Genomic DNA, 19,609 nt, shown 5'->3' with positions numbered 1-19,609 from the left:
TGTTTCGTTCTACTGTGCATAAGGTACCGACTCAATGGCACCTAACAACAACAACAACAAGGATCAGACAACTGAACAGAGGAAACCCAGAAGTAAGTCTTCCAAGCCAAGCAAGACTTATGAACAAGACTAATATTTTGGGCACCTAAAGTTTGGAGTCCTGGTGTGGTGCTGGGGTGGCACCGTGGGCTAATGTGTCAGACTGCAAAGTTGTTTGAACTGCAAGGTCGGTGGCTCAAGCTCACCTGCTTCTCCTTGGAAACCCTATACAGGGTCACTATGGGTTGGAATTGACTCAATGGCACTTAACAACAACAACATAGTTTTGAGTCCTGGTATGGTGTTGTAGGATAAGCACTGGACTACTAACCACAAGGTCAAAAGTTCAAACCCACCAAGCTGCTCTTTGGAAACCTTATACAGAGTTGCTATGAGTAGGAATCAACTCAATAGTATTTAACAATAATAACATAGTATGTCCACTCATGTATACTTTATATTTGAATTTCCTTCATAGTAAAATCCTCTGAATACAGAGATTCATATGCTACATACAAGTATGTGTGGGGGGGGTGCCTTCCATATATAACTGAGGGCTGTAACTTCATTTAAGGCATTTTTTTAAAGATTCCTAAAAACTTCTTCCTTAACAAAGGCTTACTCTGGTCTAAGTGTTATACATTTATTACCTCTGCATGTTTAAAGACTACCAAGTTAATCCTCTCATTTAGTGACAGTTTTACCACCCTTTGGAAGAGAGTGACTATTAATAAATCGGCATTTCAAGTTGTTGTCAGGTGCTGTTGAGTCTGTTCCAACTCATAGCAGCCCTATGCACAACAGAGAGAAACACTGCCTGGTCCTGCGTCCTCCCCTCCTCACAACCCTTGTTACAGTTGAGCCCACTGCCGCTGCCACTGTGCTAATCCATCCCGTTAGGACCCTTCCTCTCCTTTACTGACCCTTCACTTTACCAAGCATGAAGTCCTTCTTCAGGAAATGGTCTCTCCTGATCTTGTGTACAACTATGAGAGACAGTCTCGTCATCCTGACTTCTAAGGAGCATTCTGACTGTACTTCTTCCAGCATAGATTGGCTTGGTCTTCTGGCAGTCCCTGGTGCTTTTAATATTCTTCTTCTACACCATAACTCCAATGCATCAATTCTTCTACGGTCTTCTGTAGTGGCACATAAAAATACTTACACTTGGGATTAATTTTTCACCTTCATTAGATTATTCTAAAGATTTTCAAAATTCAATAATAACACGTGTTGCTTAGTATGGCACTGTAGGATAAGCACTGGACTGCTAATAACAAGGTTGGGAGTTTAACTAAGGGTTTTCAACCAATCCTTGCTTGGAAAACCTATATAGGGTCGTGATGAGTAAGAACCGACTTAAGAACACTTCATAACAATAACAACATCTTTTACTGGCTTACTCACCATTCTTTAATAGTAAATTCATAGGTGTGGAAGCCACACAGACTTGACTTTCAGACTCTTCACCTGTTGTTCTTCCCATGGGCCTGGCACAGGGCCTTGCTCATGGTGGGTGCTCTTGAAATATCTGTTCATGAACCAAGTGGCACCTTTTTTTTTTTCCAACTTTTTATTGTGAATTGAGTGAAAGTTTGCAGAGCAGATCATCAGTCTCACATTCAACAAATCACACACTGTGTCATTACAAAGATCGCAATCCTTACCATGTACCATTGTTGTTGTTGTTGTTAAGTGCTTGTCAAGTGCCATTGAGTAGGTTCCAACTCACAGTGACCCTGTATAGGGTTTCAGAGGCTTTAAATCGTTGCAGGAATGGCTGACAGGCTCGAACTGTGGACCTGTAGTTAACAGTATTTACCTCTACTCATTTTAACTCTTTTACTCCTCCCTGTGTCTTCCGTTACCTTCATTACAGATATTTCTTATTGTTTATTTTTAAAAACATGCAATACATTATGTGTTTCAAAATTCAAAATGTATAAGATGAATTAACAGGGAAAGAGTTGCATCCTATCGTTGACCTACTATTATTGTTAAGAGCCTTCGAGTCAGTTCTAACTCATAGCGAACCTGTATAGGAGTTCTAAGGAGTGACTGGTGGGTTTGAATCACCAAGCTTACTGTTAGCAGTCTAGTGCTTATCCTATAGTACCACACTAGGTCTCTTGGACAACCTTGCATCTTAGTTTCCCTATCCAAGATAACCAATGCATTACTGATATGTACCTCCCTAGCAGAAGTTAGTGGATAAAATAAGCTATTATATATATACTTTCATTTTTGTCATTTTTTTTCCCACTTAACAATTTATGTTGTTGTTGTTAAGTGCTGTAAAGTCAGTTTCAACTCATAGGGTTTTTGAGGAGCAGCTGGTGGGTTTGAACCACTGACCTTCTGGTTAGCAGTCCAGTGTTTAACCTACAGTGTCATACCAGGACTCCATTAACAATATATGTTGTTGTTAAGTGCCGTCAAGTTGATTCTGACCCAAAGCGACCCTGTATGGGGTTCCCAAGGAGCAGCTGGTGAGCTGGAGCCGACGACCTTGCAGTTCAAACAGCTGTGCAGTCTGGCGCATTAATCCATGGTGCCACACCAGGACTCCAACAATAGACATCGGGCATAAATATTTTATTTATTTACTCTTATGGCTATAAATGGAGTCCTGCTGTGGTGCTGTGTGCTAATGCGTCAGACTGCAAAGTCATTTGAACTGCAAGATTGGTGGTTCAAGCTCACCAGCTGCTCCTTGGAAACCCTATATAGGGTCGCTATGGGTCGGAATTGACTCGACGGCACTTAACAACAACAACAATGACAAAATAAATGTTGAAAGTCAAAGGCCAGCGCCTAACATATTGCTAGATTTGTTTTGGGGTGTTTGCACAGTTCAAAGCTCTCTCTCAGGACTTTCTCCTCCATTCCAAGACCCAGTCCCTATCTGAACCACAGCTGCTAGGATCAGCAATGCATGTTCCTTTGAGATGAACTAATTAGGGTCTCTAGGAACTCTAGTAGCATAGTGGTTATGAATCCGGCTGCAAACATTAAGGTCAGCAGTTCTAAACCACCAGCTGTTCCATGAGGCTTTCTGCTCTTGTAAAGATTGGCAGCCTCGGGAAACCCTGTATAGGGTCGCTGAGTCGGAACCCACTCCACGGCACATAACCAACACAGAGAGATAAATGAACAGAGATACATGGAGTTTGAGAGTCAATTGGTTATTGTCTCAGGAAGTGAAAAAGGACAATGGATAAGTGGCCATCTATGGTCCATGTTGTGGTTGTGAGGTGTTGTTGTTGGTTGCTGTAGAGACTCTTAGCCACCGTATGCACAATAAAACAAAACACCAGGTGGGTCTTGCCCCATTCTCATAATTGTTGTTATGTTTCATCCCATTACTGCTGCCAATGTATCAACAATCTATCTCCTTGAGGGGTCTTTCACTGATTCTCCACCTAATCAAGCATGGTATTCTTCTTCAGGAACTGGTCCTTCCTGAAAACATGTTCAAATTACAAGGGATGAAGTCTCATCATCCTCACTTACAAGAAGCAATCGGGCAGTACTTCTTTCAAAGCAGATTTATTCATTCTTCTAGCAGTCCACGGTACTTTCAATATTCTTCACCAACACCATAATTTAATGCATCTATTCTTCTACGGTCTTCCTTATTTACTGTCCAGCTTTTGAGTCCATTGTTGCTGTCACTGTGTCAATCAAATTACTAAAGACCAAGTCTTGCTATTCTCACTTCTAAGGAGCATTCTGGCTGCGCTTCCTCCAAGACAAATTTGTTTGTTCTTCTGGCAGTCCGTGGTACTTTCAATAGTCTTCTATAACACCATAATTCAAATGCATTGATTCTTCTATTGTCTTCCTTATTCATTGTTCAATCTACATATGCATGTGAGGTGACTTAATATACAAGCTTAGTCCTCACACTGGTGTCTTTGCTCTTTAACATTATAAAGAAGTTTTTAGCAGTCATTTGATTTTTTGACTGCTGCTTCCATGACTGTTGACTGTGGATCCAAGCAAAATGAAGCCTTTACCAACTTCAATCTTTCTCCTTTTACCATGCTGCCATTAATGGCCCAATTGCAAGGATTTTTGTTTTCTTTACATTAAAATGCAATCCATACTGAATGCTGTGGTTGTTGATCTTCATCAGTATTTTAAGTTCTCTTTGCTTCCAGTAAGCAAGGTTGTACCATCTGCCTATCACAGGTTGTTAATGACTCTTCCTCCAATTCTGATGTCATGTTTTTCTTCATATAATTCAGCTTCTCAGATTATCTGGTCATCACACAGACTGAATAAGTATGGTAAAAGGATACAATCCTGACACACACCTTTCTTGATTTTAAATCTTTCAATATCCCACTTGTTTTGTTTGAACGACTGTCTCTTGGTTTATGTACATGGTCCTAGTGTGTACAGAGAGTTACATGTTCTGTAATATCTATTCTTCATAATGCTATCTATAATTTGTCTTGATCCACACAGTCAAAAGTCTTTGCTTTGTCAATTAATAAAACACAATTACAGATTTTCTAGTATTCTCTCTCTGCTTTCAGCTAATATCTATCTGACATCAGAAATGATACCCCTACTTCCAGTTCGCTTCTGAATGTGGTTTGAATTTCTGGCAACAACTGTTTTTTAATTATCTTCAGACAATTTTTGCTTACGTATGGTATTAATGATATTGTTCAAAGATTTCCACATTCCACTGGGTCACTTTGCTTTGGAATGGGTACAAATAATGGATCTCTTCCAATCGGTGATGAGGTAGCTGTCTTCCAAATTTCTTGGCATAGACGAATGAGCACCTCCTGGGCTGCATCCATTTTTTAAAATATTTCAATTTGTAGTCCATCAATTCCTATTATTGTTGTTAAGTGCTGTCGAGTCAGTTAGACTCACAGCGACCCTGTATAAACTTTGTGACATTGGTTCTTGATTATATGTCCTTCAATGACATTGGTTTTTGATTATATGCTACCTCTTGAGATGTTTGAACGTTGAGCAATTCTTTTTGAAACAGTGACTCTGTATTGTCTTTCCATCTTCTTTTGATGCTTTCTACAGCATTTAATATTTTGGCCCTATAATCCTTCAATACTTTAAGTAAAGGCTTGATTTTTTTTTTCTTCAGTTCCTTCAGATTAAGAAATGCTGAGCATGTTCTTCCCTTTTGATTTTCTGACTCCAGGTCTACCCACATTTCATGATGATACTTTACTTTGTCTTCTCGAGCTGCCCTTCGAAAATTTCTGCTTAGCTCTTTTTCCTCATTATTTCTTCCAGTTGTTCTAGCTCCTCTATAGTCAGAGTAAGTTTCAGAGTTTCTTCTGACATCCATTTTTGTCTTCTTTTTTTCCTATTTTTTTTTTTTTAAATGTCCTTTTACTTTCTTCATGTATGATGTTCTTGATATCATCCCACAACTCTTTAAGTCTTTGTTCATAAGTGTCTAATGCGTCAAATTTGTTCTTCAGCTAGTCTTTATATTCAGGTGGGATATATTCAAGGTCATATTTTGGCTCTCATTGACTTGTTTTCATTTTCTTCATCTTCAACCTGAATTTGCATATAAGCAATTCATGATCTGTCCCACAGTCTGCCTGGCCTCATTTTGGTTGATGTTACTGAGCTTCTCCATTGTCTCCTGCAGTCCATTTGACTCCTGTGTATCTCATCAGGTGAAATCCATGTGTATGTCACCTTTTATATTGTTGAAAAAAGGAATTTGCAAAGAATAATTCTATAATACCATCTCCAACATTATTTCTATCATATTTTCCAACTACAGATCCTTCCTCTTAGTTTCCTACTTCTGCAATCCAAACACCAGTAATTATCAATGCATCTTTATTGCATTTTGATCAATTTCAGACTGAAGATGTTGGTAGAATCATTAAATTTCATCATCACTGGTTTTAGTGTTTGGTAGGTAAAAGTGCTATTAACTGGTCTTCATTGTGTTGTTGCTGTTAAGTGTCATTGAGTCTTCATTGTAGGCACATGGATATTATCCAATCTCAAACAGCATTATACATCAAGATAGATCTTGAAATGGTCTTTTAAATGATGAATGCAATGATATTCTTCTTCAGTTTGGTATTCCCAGAATAGCAAACCTTATGATTGTCTGATTCAAAATGATCAATACCAGTCCATTTCAGCTCACTAATGCCTATGGATATTGATCTTTAAGTATTCCATTTCATTTTTTCTATGATTTCCAATTTTCCTCGATTCATAATTCATGCGTTGCACATTCTGGTTATTAATGGATGTTTGCAGCTGTTTCTTCTCATTTTAAGTTGTGCCCTATCAGCAAATGTAGGTCTGGAAAGCTTTGCTCCATTCACGTCATTATGGTCAGCTCCACTTTGAGGAGGCAGCTCTTCCCCAGTCATATTTTGAGTACCTTCCAACCTGAGCGGCTCATCTTCCAGTACTATATCTGACAATGTTGAGCTGCTATTCATAAGGTTTTCAGTGGCTAAACATTCAAAAGTGATCTGTCTCTCCTTCTTCCTAGTCTGTCTTTGTCTGGAAGGTCTGGTGGAACCTGTCCACATGGGTGACCCTGTTGGTGTTTCAAATACTGGTGGCATAGTTTCCAACAGCACAGCAACGTGGATGTCACCACAGTATGACAGACTGACAGACGAACGGTCACCATGAATCAGTTCATTATGCACTTTCCATTTTATATTTAGTTGTCAATAATGTTTTTAGGGGTCAAGCATTTTCATAGGATCTTGGAAGTATCCATAAGCCCTCCCCACTACCATCGAGCCTATTCTTATTCATAGCATAGTGACCCGAAAGGACAGAGTAGAACTACCCCTTAGTGTTTTCAGGATTGCAGATTTTTACAGGAGCACACAGCCTCATTTTCCTGCTGCTGAGCAGCTGGTGGGTTCAATCTGAGGACCTTGTATTAGTCCAGCACACACCTCACAATACTACAGAGCTCCTGGTCTAAGCCCTAAACATGTGTCTCCAGTTGTTTTTGTTAAGTGCCGTCGAGTTGATTCCAACCCATAGCGTTTCCGAGGAGCAGCTGGTGACCTCGAACCACCAACCTTGCAGTTCAAATGACTTTGCAGTCTGGCGTATTAACCCACAGTGCCACACCAGGACTCCAGAGCCTAATGGAAAACAGCTTGGGTGAGGTCAATTCATTTTTGCCATAGATAAAGACACATGTTCAGATTTGATCAGACAGGCCAGCATTTCCAGTCACCATCACTGGGTGTATTCCTGTAACAGTAAAGATCCTAGTCAAATTAGATCCTCCCTCTAGCACCAAAAGACAAGGCATGAGCCCTAGGACAGTTCAGTCAGTATTTCAACATAATAATGAGGTGCGGACTGAATTTCTCAGTTTAAATTTCAGCTGTCTGTTAACAATACTGATGGTGCTGTTTTTGTTGTTATTGCTGTTAAGTGTTGAGTTGGTTCTGACTCATGACAATACTGTTTAGGGTTTCTGAGACTAAATCTTTGCAGGAGCAGAAGGCCTCATGTATCTCCTACAGATGGCTGGTGGACTCTAACTGTTGACCTTGCAATTATCTTTTAGGGCCACTTCACTCCCACCAATGCTGACAATGTCCTACAAGTAGTGACCTGGATTACAGGTCAAAATCCTAGAGATTTTGTCACCAAAACAGTCACCAGTCCAATCTCCAATTGGTGATCTGGTGGTGAGCAGTGCTTATTCTACAGTGCCATCAGGCCACCTTAAATTGATCATTGAAGTAGTATAAGAAATGATTCAAAGGGTATTTCTTTCTGCTTAAGTTTAGCCGAACTGTTCTGCATGGTACCGAACATACAAAACTATTTTAGAACAATGATAAAGTAAGATTAAAATGAACCATAATTACTTCTAATATGAGATGATGAAGTAGAGCGTGAGCTAAGGTAGGAATGCAAAAACCTACACAGGGGATTACTGAGACTGAGTCAATGACTAAGAGTTTCCACTGGCTGAAAAGGCCCATGGGAGCCACATGTGCCTCGTCCATCAAAGTCCTAAAGCAATATGAAGTGTATCAGCAGAAAGTCCATGTTTACTTAGGCAGTACCTGCACATATAAATATCAGTACAGCAAAAGATGCAGAGAGGATTCAAAAATTGGAAAAGATAGGGCAAGGGAGAATCAATAGGTTTTCCTTTCTGACACTGAAATTTTATAAATGAACCAATGAGATTCTGCAATCTAGTACAAAGGAGAGAGGGCCGTCCTACATGGACCCTAGAGGGGTAAAATCATATTTGGATACTGTGCTCACATGTGAACTGCACACTTTATAAAAGTCCCTGACAACCTGACAAAACCCACAGTGAATCATGTCACATGGAAAAAACATAGGAAGGGCTTAATGTTTACTTGGGAAACAGAGTTTAGGAGACAAAATCACTGTCCACAAATAATACATTAGAGCTGTTCTTAAAGTGTCCAAAATGCTGGGATTCATTACTCAAAGTCCTTTCCATAGCACATTAATTAAATATTCTTTTACTCAATAAGCATTTATTTTACATCTCCTTAGGGTGAAGCCCTGTATTGAGTGGCTGGTTAAGACACACGGATAAGTAAGAAAGAGTCTAGGAACAGAGATAAGACAAACACAAAAATAACCACAACACAGTGGGGGAGTATGAGAGGTATCACATGAGAACAAAGCTTGCTTTTGGAATTCAGAGGCAGCCATCATCCAACCCAGTGGCAGGATTTAAAAAACAAAAACAACAAAGACATTTGGAGGAGGCAGCATCTTTTCTGTGATGAAAAATTATGAAGAACGTCATTCCAAGTGGAGGGAAAAACATAAATAAGAGTTTAAGAGGTGAGTGGGACACAGCTGGAGAATGGAATAGTTCAAGTTGACCATGACACCCACAGCCATTGAGCCAATTCCTAGTCACAGCAACCACAGGACACAGTAGAACTGCTCCTTCAGGTTTCCAAGGCAGTAAATCTTTACCAGAGCAGAAAGTCTCTTCTTTCTACCCAAAATTGACTAGTGGATTTGAACTGGTGATCTGGTGGTGAGCAGTGCTTATTCTACAGTGCCATCAGGCCACCTTAAATTGATCATTGAAGTAGAAGTATCAAGTATTAAGGGGATAAAGCTAGAAGGGTATCTGTTATGTATTGAATTATGTTCCTGGAAATCTAACCCTTATATCAATGGATGTAATCTCATTAGGGACAAAGATTTTCTATGAAATGTTAATGTCAGTGCAGGTATATCTTAAATGTAATAACTTCTGATATATTCTAAGAGCTGACTGGGCACAGAGACTAGCAAGCACAAATGAGGAAAACCTAGATGACACATGGAGACCACCAAGGACCCCAAAGAATGCCTGAGCTAGAGCAACTGAGAGCAAGAGAGCCAGTGCCCCGAGTTTGGACATCCAGCCTCCTAAACTTTGAGAAAATAAATGTATGTTCATTAAAAGTTCTCCCCTTATGATATTTCTGTTACAGTGGCACTAAGAAGCCAAATCAGTGCCCAATTTGTAAACTGCTTGCATTCCAGCCTTGGAAAATGGATTACTAGTTTTAGAATATCATTAAAGATTTTGGAATACAGAAGTACTACACTTTTTTTTTTTTTTAATTCCTGGTATAGATTAGAGATAGATTTAGGAAAGTCAGGAGACTTGCGTAACAATCATGAGGAAATACAGTCTTGAGATATTTATTAATGGGAATAAGCATAAAGAGACCTGCAAAGTATTTCTGTAACTTAACAAGACCCAGATGCTTATGGGAATGTGGTGTGAGGTAGGCAAGGAGGCAGCGAATGGATGACTAAATTGTCAAATGTAAGGAACTCAGTGGTAGAATTTTCACCTTCCATGCAGGTGAGAATTCCTGGCCAATGCACATCATGTGCAGTCCATCAGTGGAGGTTTCTGTGTTGTTATGCCATTGAATAAATCTCAACTGAGCTTCTGGACTAAGATGAACTAAGAAGAAAGGTCTGCTGAGCTACTTTCAAAAAAATCAGTCATTGTAAACCCTGTAGATCTCAATGGTCTGGTCCACAAGTGATCATGAGGATATGGCAGGACCAGGCAGTGTTCCACTCCATTGTCTATGGGATTCCCATGAGTCGGGACGACTCAAAGGCAGGTAACAACAACATAGGACTTCAGAAAGGGCAGAAACCCCATCTGGAGGAGGAGCTGGCTAGGGAACAGAAATGGCAGAGCAAATATGGGAGTACTGGGATATCACCAGATGAGTAGTTAGGATAGGACCAAGGGAGTGTTCTAACCCACAACCCTGCTCCAAGCACTTCCCAACCCTACTCCAACTCATGAGCACACACTCCAGAGGCTGTCCTACAATGGCAATGCCTGAAAACAGCTAAGCACAAAGACAATCCACCCCAGCAGCCAGTCCACTGGCCCACAGTGCACCATGATGGCAGAGACTGTTGCAGGATTGAAGACTCCTCAACAAAATTCCACCAGGGTGTCAAAAGAGCTCTCTGGGCCCCCGGCCTGACTCATTACCCTTGAAACCTTAAAAGATGAGCTTCTCAGAATTTTAGTTCCTTCCTTGTAAAATGGAGATCATGATGTACACCTCATCTATGTCACAAATTTGTGAGATTATATATGAGGAGACAGAATGCTGCAGACACACAAACATCAGAAGTCATTAGGAACTTTCTGACAGAAACAACGGCAAATTATATTTGCATCCTGTGTGGAGCTGCCTACAGAAGGGAGGAGGGAACAAAGTGGGCAAGAAAATGCTATAGCTTGGGCCCTAAGGGCAGCCTGGGATTAGTCAAGGAATAGTGCCTACACTCAGAATATCCTACATTCAGAGCCTGCTAATCTGTTGCAGTCAAGCCTGTTCTGATCAAAGCAACCCTACAGGCCAGAGTAGAATTGCCCTACAGGATTTCCAAGACTATAAATCTTTACAGAAGCAGCCTTCCACATCTTTCTTCTGCAAAGGAATAGCCAGTGGGTTCGAACCACTGATTTTCTGGTTAGCTGTCAAGCACTACTACCTTCATAGTCATCCAGGTCAAGCTCCTCATTTAATAGGTGTAAAGCCCAGTGATCTGTCCAATATCTATAGTGGCAGAAGGATCAGGGATATGACCAATAATTGAATGTCAGTTTAGACAGAGCTTTTTCCCATATTTATCATCACATATAGCCTTGGAGGTGGAAAGGGAAGTACTTTAAAAATTTCCATTTTTCAACATGAGGAAATGGTCACCCAGAGGTTAAATGACTTGACCAGGGAAGGATTCAAACCCACAAGTCCACTACTCTTTCTCTACATAGCAATTTCATGCACATGATGGAAGTTGGTACAATCATTTCAGTATTCAACATATTTCAAAACCTAAATTCTGCTTTATTCATAGTTCTTTTCTTATTTTATCTTACCATATTGCACATTCAGCATTCCCTGGTAAGATCATTCTGACCTCTTGTCTTAACGAAAAGGCAGTTTAAGTAACTACATTTGGCACCAGAAATATCTTCTAAAAACTGATTAATCAAAACTGGACCTTTTCAAATTCTTAGACATTACCAAACACCTCAACGGAATCGGTTGCTGGGCCTGGAAGTTCAGGACTATAGTCTCGGGGGACACCATGGTCAATTGGCATAACATAGTCCACAAAGACAATGTTTTACATTCTGTTTTGGTGAGTAGCGACTCAAAAAATCTCATGATCAACAAACATCTAAGTTGTAATTACAACTTATTGGTCTCTTCTTGTCCGGAGGAAAGAAAAGTGATGAAAATTTAAGTCACTTAGAAACAATTCGTCCAGTGGACTGATGGATCACGTGACCATCAGTCTCTATGACCTAGAATCCTTAAAAACTGGATGGGGCCTGGCTACCACTACCAACTGCTCTGAAAAGCATCACATTAGAAGGTCCTGGATTGAGTGGGGGGAAATACAGAAAACTCAAAATCATGCAAAAGATTAAGTTCGCCGGTCTGATAGGAACTGGTTGAGCCCCAAGACTGTGGCCCTTGGTCAAACTTCAGATGTGGGACTGAACTCACCCTGTGGCTCAATTTCTAGCCACACACTAGATTGGTATATGGGGGAGAGGGGAACAACAACAGTAGTGAGATATGCACAACATACTTTATTCAAGATCAAAAAGGGCAGCATTTACCCTAGGGCAAGGCTCAGAAACGCTGGGAAAGGAGGAGAAAGAAGAACCAAAAACAGGGAGGAAGTAGAATAAGTTACATTGAGGAGACTGCAATCGTTGTGAGATTAAACGAACTGTACAATTTACTGAATGTAAAACTGATGATTTACTCCGTAGCTCTTCACTCAACTCACAATGAAAAGTTTTGAACAAAACCAAATAAAAGACCTTTTCATAGAAATCATCTTTGCAAAGTATATCCCTGTGGTGTATCCAGATGTGCATAATGGCATCAAGCACATTGAACGAGGGTGCTCAAAAAGCAGCGGGGGGCACACTGATTGAAGCAAGAGTTAACTACAAATACCTATCAGGCAATTTTAACAAATGTATGAGAAACTAAGGCAAAAAACGTCCTCACTTTAACCAAGAAACACAATTTGTGCTCACAGAAGATCTCCAAGTGATATGAGCAACAGTAAAGATGATCCTAATAATTCCAGTCAGTTCAACCCAAGGGTCTGAATATGTATGAGCATCTTTATTGGGAGAGACCTAGGAAAGCAGCAGGGGAAGGAAACGCTAAGAAGGAATTCACTGTAACCACTTAAAAGTCTTTCGTTTCCTATATAAGGTTTGTCTTTCTACTGCTGCTGCTGCATTCTGTTGAGTTGTTTCTAACTCATAGCGAGCCAGGATAGGGTTTCCAAGGCTGTAAATCTCTATGGGAGCAGAAAGCTTCATTTTTCTCTTGTAGAGCAGCTGGTGGATTCGAAAGACAGACCTGGCAGTTAGCAGCCCAACGTGTAAGCAGTCCCTATAGCAGGAGTAAGGAATGCAAATGGGCTTTGTGTACCCCATTTTAATTCATGGGAGAGAATTAATATTGTTCAGTTTCCTTGGACTTGTGGAAAGCTTTTTTTAGAGTTCACTGGAGCTTGCAAACACCTCCAGGTAGTACCTTTAACAGAAGACACCGTAGCCCTCTGTCTAACATAGTGTACATCCCCTTCACGGTCTTATAGACAGGCCTTCAGTGGATTAGCAATAATTTCTGCTGGAACATACTGGCATTTGTTCCCTATTTCCCCCTTACATACCCACTGATTTTTCTATATCATTAAACAACTCCTCAACCCTGCCTATCATTAAACAACTCCTCAACCCTGTCTGTGGTCAGAAGGGAGTAACGTATTTCTAACCCCCTAGCAGTCCTCAGTTAAGAATCATATCAACTTGGCACCCGCCTAGTGAAGAGCCGGGCTCCGTAGCCTCCCTTGGGCCGAGCTCCAATGGGTGAATGTTATAGCCCCACTCTGGGATCGCTCCCCTGGGTTGCAGGTGACCAAAGAGAGAAGATGCTGCCCCAGAGACTATGCCTCCATCCCCAATTCACAAAACGCAAGAGAGAGAAAAGCTTCATTTACCGACATGCGTGATCACGGTAGCCAGTCGCCGAGTGAGTTCCTGGGGGCCCATTTCTTCTTTTAACCAAAATAGCATTTCACATAAAAATTTTAATTATTCAGTATAAGGAAAAACAAAACAGAGCAAAATTGTTTGTACTGCTGATACGAACACTTTTGTAAAGGCACCTCGTCCGGAGGCCGTTCGGCCCTCACACTCGTCCTCACGCTCCTGCAAGGGCCATTCGCAGCAAAGGCCAACTCTCCTGCGCTGTTCCGAAAACAGACGCCTGCCACGCCCTGCAGGGGATTATTTTAAAGACTGGATCTGACAGCTTTCTGAACGTAGTGCCTAACATTTAGAAAGATGGAAAATGCAGTCATAAAGGCGAGAAAAGCAAGTAGTCCCGATTCCGCTTTCCCGGCGCCCCAAGCTTCTCCCGGCTAGGTGAGCGCAGAGGTTTAATCTGCGGGGTTGGGCAATCTGGTCTCGGGCGCCGCCTCCAGGAAGGTGGGTGGAGGGATGCTCTGCCCGCGCGCCGGGGGACGCGCAGCGCAGTGCCTGCGTGCGCTGAGGGCGGAGGTGGCAAGGCGGCCGGAGGCCTGGGCTCCTCCGCCAGGCGCATTCCAAACCTCGGGCCCACAGCGCAGCTCGCAATTCGGGGGCGGTGCCTGACCCTTGTGGAGATAAACACCTCCTGGGTGTCTCCCCTTTTCACGACAGGGACGCTGCTCTCCTTCCCTTCCGAGAGTCTGCGCGTTTAGAGGGGCGACTCTTGGTCTGTCCTCGAGACCGTGGGGGAGAGGAGACAGCAGCTTTTGACGCTATTGTCAGCACAGGGGTTCGGATCCGCGGACCTTTCTGGTCTCGGCTTCTTTTCCAGCAGCCCCTATTCTATCGCGGCTACCTACATGAAATCCTGTTGCCCGCCCCCATCTCCTGACTCCAATTTGGGGTAGGCTGTGACAATGGAGGCTAGAAAAGGCTGGAGTTTATTTTCCCTCGTTAGTGTTGTCTCAGGCACTTTCAGACGTCGGTGGACGCACCTTACTTGGAGCCAGAAGCGCAGGCTGGGCACGCACGTGCACACCCAAGTCTCCACAGTGTGAGCCTTTTCCTTTTAGCGTGCGCCACGGCTCTGTCTGCCACCTGTCAGACGCTCCTGTACACATTTCGGGAAAGAATCCGGTATAACTCCCATGCTATCTCACCTCCCACCATCTCTGGGGTATCTTCTCAGAGGGACTATCCGGTGATAAAGGCTTCCTCTGGTAGCTCCAAACGGACAGCAAAAGACTAGCTCTGTTGGTCGAGCCCCACCAGGAACTACTGAGCAAACAGGAATTTCTCCAGGTTGCCCTCAATCTATTCTATGAACAGGAGACAGGACCACCCACATATCGGAATACAAGACCATCACGCTCAACTATCCCTTTCTACTTCTGCAGGTAAACAGCCCAGTCCTGAATGCCATAAAAACAATTTCTACTGGTACCCACTCAGCCCAGAGATTTGTTGGCACTTCAAACAAAATGTGTGCTGCAACACAATTGTGTACTGTGATTAAGAGATGTTGTTAGCCCACCTATGACATAAATTATGCGGGAAGGTTCCTTCCTCCTGTGAGGTATGGATATTTGTGCTGTACCTGCACCAGGAAATTAGCCATTTTCATAGCAACCTCTTGTAAACATTTCAGAAAAGAATTAAGGACCCAGGAGAAGGAGAGTTTTGGACTGTGTTTCCATAGTGATTTCTGGTCTTTCAATGGAGTCCTGTGGCGCTGTGGGTTAATGCGCCAGACTGCAAAGCCATTTGAACTGCAAGGTTGGCCATTCTAGCTCACTAGCTGCTCCTTGGAAACCCTATACAGGGTCGCTGTGGGTCAGAATCGACTCGATGGCACTTCACAACAACAACAACAACAATGGTCATAGGTATTTTTCAGGAACCAAATGAGATGCTTTCTGCTGTTAGTAGAACCCTGATGCCCCGTCAGAGTCAATTGTGAAGGTTTGGTTTTGGTTTTTGGTCATCAGAAACCAGCCTGATGCTAAGTAATAGATGATGTGTGTATGTGTGTGTGTGTGTGTGTTTTGGGGGTGGGAGGGAGTGGTATGCTTGGCTGGGAAGGATCCTTGTGAGTGAAAACCATGAAAAGGAGGGAAAGATGGAATGAGGAAGAGGAAACAGGAGCTTATAAATAGAGATGAGAGGAAAAATGAAAAAGATAGAAAGGAAATAAATCATGCTCAGAGGGAGGTTCTTTTTTCCCACATCCTCTGCATCTTTACAATCTTCAAAGGTTTCCATGGAGATAAATTATCTGGAGCCAATAGCAAGATGTAGTAAGCAGTGCCTGTCCTCAGAAACCAATTCTGTCTCCATCTCTAACACTGGCTGTCTCAGGATTTCTAGTACTTCCCTTGTACCACAAGGGATTGGGTCTATGATCTCGATGTTCCCTTTTCTAGAAATTCTACAGCTGTGACAAAAGAAGCAATGACCACATGATATTCATAGCCCACACCTCTGTATTCCTCCAAGAAAATGGTCATTATCTCCAGTGCTCTTGTGATTACTCACATCCTTCTTTCCTTCCCTCCCATTCGCCACTATCCTCCCTTTCCTATCTCCTTTTCTTCCTCCCAATTATGGTCCTTATGTGGTGCTGTAGGATAAGCACTGGACTGCTAACCAAACGGACAGTGGTTCAAAACCACCAGCTGGTCTTGGAAAACTACACAGGGTTGCTATTAGTTGTTACTGACCTGATGGCACCTAGCAACAACAATGATTATTGTCTAGGGTCCTGCTGTGGCACTGTAGGACTGCTAATCACAACGTTGGTCATTCATACTTACCAACTGCTCCTCAGAAACCTCATACGGAACCGACTCGAAGGCACTTAATAACAGGAAGGACAATTTTGATCTAAGGAGCAATGGTGGCACAGTGGTTAAGTTCTTGTCTGCTAACCAGAAGTTCAGCAGTTCAAACTTACCACAAGAGGCTTCATAGGAGAAAACACCTAACGTTCATAAACAGTATAGTCTAGGAAACCCTCTGAAGCAGTTCTACTCTGTCATATAGGAGTTGATGAGTCGGAATCAACCCAACAGCACACACAGAATTTCCTGTCTCCTAGGCTTATAATTGTTAAGTGCCATCAAGTGGGTTCTGACTCATTGTTGTTGTTAAGTACCGTGGAGTCAATTCCGACTTATAGTGACCCTGCACAGGATTTCTGAGGCTGCAAATCTTTACAGGAGCAGAAAGCCTCATCTTTCTCCCATGGAACAGCTGGTAGTTTCAAACTGCCAACCTTGTGATTAGCAGCATGATTCATAACCGCTACGCTACCAGAGTTCCTCTGACTCATAGTAGCCCCAAAGAGTGGCTGATGGACTTGAATTGCTGATCTTGTAGTTAGTGTAGTGCTTATCCTATAGCACCACACTGTCCTTGGTGAATTCTGCTAAATTACATTGCTCTTTTATATGGCAAAAGCGGGAAATGAGCAAGCATATCCTGCCTCCCTCTTCAGTGACTCTATTAACAATCCATCATAACTATTGATCATCTATGCTACAAAGGTAAATTAAAATAGCATTGCTACTAAGGTTCCAGTTCATATATACAGAGGTTTATTCCAAACAAAATATGTTTAAACACGTCTCTGCCATCAGTGGGTGGTTGCAGACAAGTTACACTTGTCTTACGCTTTTTAAGATACCTTCAAAAAAGGTCCATTCAAAACAGTGGCTTTCAAGAGATCTAATGTGCCAGTTCAATTTAAGGCAGAAAGGTTAGCTTAGAAGGTTGTGGTGACTGTTTTGGGGGCTTTCCAAAGGAGTAATCTTGGTAGATTCCCAAAGGACACAGGACAATCATGGGAATTTATTATGACGATGTTGTTGTTGTTGTTGTTAAGTGCCGTCGAGTCGGTTCCGACCCATAGCGACCCTGTACAGGGTTTCCGAGGGTATAAATCTTTACGGGAGTAGAAAGCCTCATCTTTCTCCCGCGGAGCAGCTGGTAGTTTCGAACCACTGACCTTAAGGTTGGCGGAAAATGAAAAACTAAGTTGGTGAAAGAAAGGCCAGCAAAGTTAAGTCAAGGGAAATTTTTTCCATCACAACAATGCACCTACTCATTCTTCAAGGGCACTAACGACTGTTCTAGGAGAATTTTATTGGGATGCCTTACCTCATCCACCTTACAACCCTGATCTTGTACCTTCAGACTTCTTTTTGTTCTCCAATCTCAAAGAACATTTAAAAGGAACAGAATTTTTAAGCCCTTGAGGGAAGCAAAACTGCTGTTTAGACAGTATAAATCGAAGCACATCGACCTCTTCAGTGGAAGGATTAGAGAGATGGAAATACCATCATCAGAATTGTATAGACCTAGATGGAGGATATGCTACATTTTTTCATTTTTGATTTTTATATAGTTGAATTTATACATTTTCTCTTTCATAGCTTCTGGGTATGGTTTTATACTTGGAAAAACTGTTCACACTATGGAATTTATCAAGGCTTCTTCAAGTACATATATATTTTCATTTTTATATATTTATTATTTACTCCATCTGGAATGTACTTTGCTGTAGGGAGTGAGTTGTGAATTGCTGTTGTTAAGTGCTGTTGAGTCTTTTCCAACTCACAGTGACCCTGTGTACAATAGAACGAAACACTGCTCAGTCCTACACCAGCCTCAGAATTGTTTCTGTGCTAGAGCCAATGGTTGCAGCCAAGGGTCTTCCTCTTCTTTGCTAACCCAATTTTATTTAATTTTTTCAAATGGTTATTCAGCTGTCCCAACACCACTCACTAGCTGACACTTTAGAGTCTGTTAAAATCGAGAATGGATGTTGAATTTTTATCACATGCTTTTTCAGCATTTAGGAATAAAATTATCTATATCAAACTATTGATATAGCTAGCCAAGTCCCAAGGTGCTATTGACTCTGTTCCAACTCTTAGTGATCCTATGCAACAAAATGCAACACTGAAAGGTCCTGGCCCATCATGCTCAAACTTGTTATGTTTCAGCCCATTGTTTCAGCCATTTTGTCAATCCATCTTGTTGGAGGTCATCTTCTATTTTCGCTGACTCATTTCAGAGTATTATGACTTTCTTCAGGACTGGTCCCTCCTGACAATATGGCCAAAGTACCAGAGATGAAGTCTCCTAATCCTTGCTTCTAAGGAACATTTTCTCTGTACTTCTTCCAGGACAGATTTGTTTGTTCTTCCGGCAGTCCACGTACTTTCAATATTCTTCTCCATCACCATAATTCAAATGCATTGATTCTTCCATATTCACTGCCTAACTTTCACATTCATATGAGGTTATTGAAAATACCATGGCTTGGGCCATGTGCACCTTAGTGCTCAAACTGATATCTTAGCTCTGGAATACTTTACTCTGATGTGCAACCCATACAAAGGCTGTAGTTTTTGATCTTCATCAGTAAGTATTTCAAGTCCGTTTGGCTTTCAACAAGCAAACTTCTATCATGTGCATATCCCAGATTATTAGTGATTCCTCCTAAAATCCTGATGCCCCATTCTTCTTCATATAATCTAACTTCTCATATTATTTGCTCAGCATACAGATTAAATAAGTATGTTGAAAGAAAACAATGTTGGCACATAACCCTGTGTTAAGAACATCCAATTTACTGACAACTCCTACTTGCCCTTTAATGGGATCTAAAATGGACCTAACTTTGAAATATTTAACCAACCCCTACTTTCAACAAATTCTTCATCAAAATCACCTTCACTTGCTGCACATACAGCTATTAAATAATTGAAGACTATGAACCTTTTGTTTTTGCACTAAAGCAAAAAAACAAACTGATTCTGACTCTACCCTGAAGGATCTGAGTAAAGATCTTTGCAAATTTTGTTGTAATATTTGGCTTTATCTTCTCGAGATGATCTTTGAAATTTTCTGTTCAGCTCTTGTACTCCTCATTTCTTCCATTTGCTTTAGCAT

General features: G+C 41.6%; 1 protein-coding gene across 1 annotated transcript in view; it reads right to left on the bottom strand.

Annotated features, from left to right (window-relative positions):
* MCF2L2 (MCF.2 cell line derived transforming sequence-like 2) overlaps window positions 1-13,696 on the bottom strand; it is a 302,889-nt gene extending 289,193 nt beyond the window's left edge. The window contains exon 1 of the mRNA XM_006869837.1: window positions 13,621-13,696. Within this exon, the coding sequence (XP_006869899.1) occupies window positions 13,621-13,696 (76 nt within the window). The remainder of the gene's footprint in view (window positions 1-13,620) is intronic.
* Window positions 13,697-19,609: the final 5,913 nt, after the last annotated feature.

This window comes from Chrysochloris asiatica, unplaced genomic scaffold (genome assembly GCF_000296735.1).
Source record: "Chrysochloris asiatica unplaced genomic scaffold, ChrAsi1.0 scaffold00135, whole genome shotgun sequence".
NCBI classification, from domain to species: domain Eukaryota; kingdom Metazoa; phylum Chordata; class Mammalia; order Afrosoricida; family Chrysochloridae; genus Chrysochloris; species Chrysochloris asiatica.
Note: the sequence above shows the minus strand (reverse complement) of the source record. Positions and strands in the feature narration are given on the sequence as shown.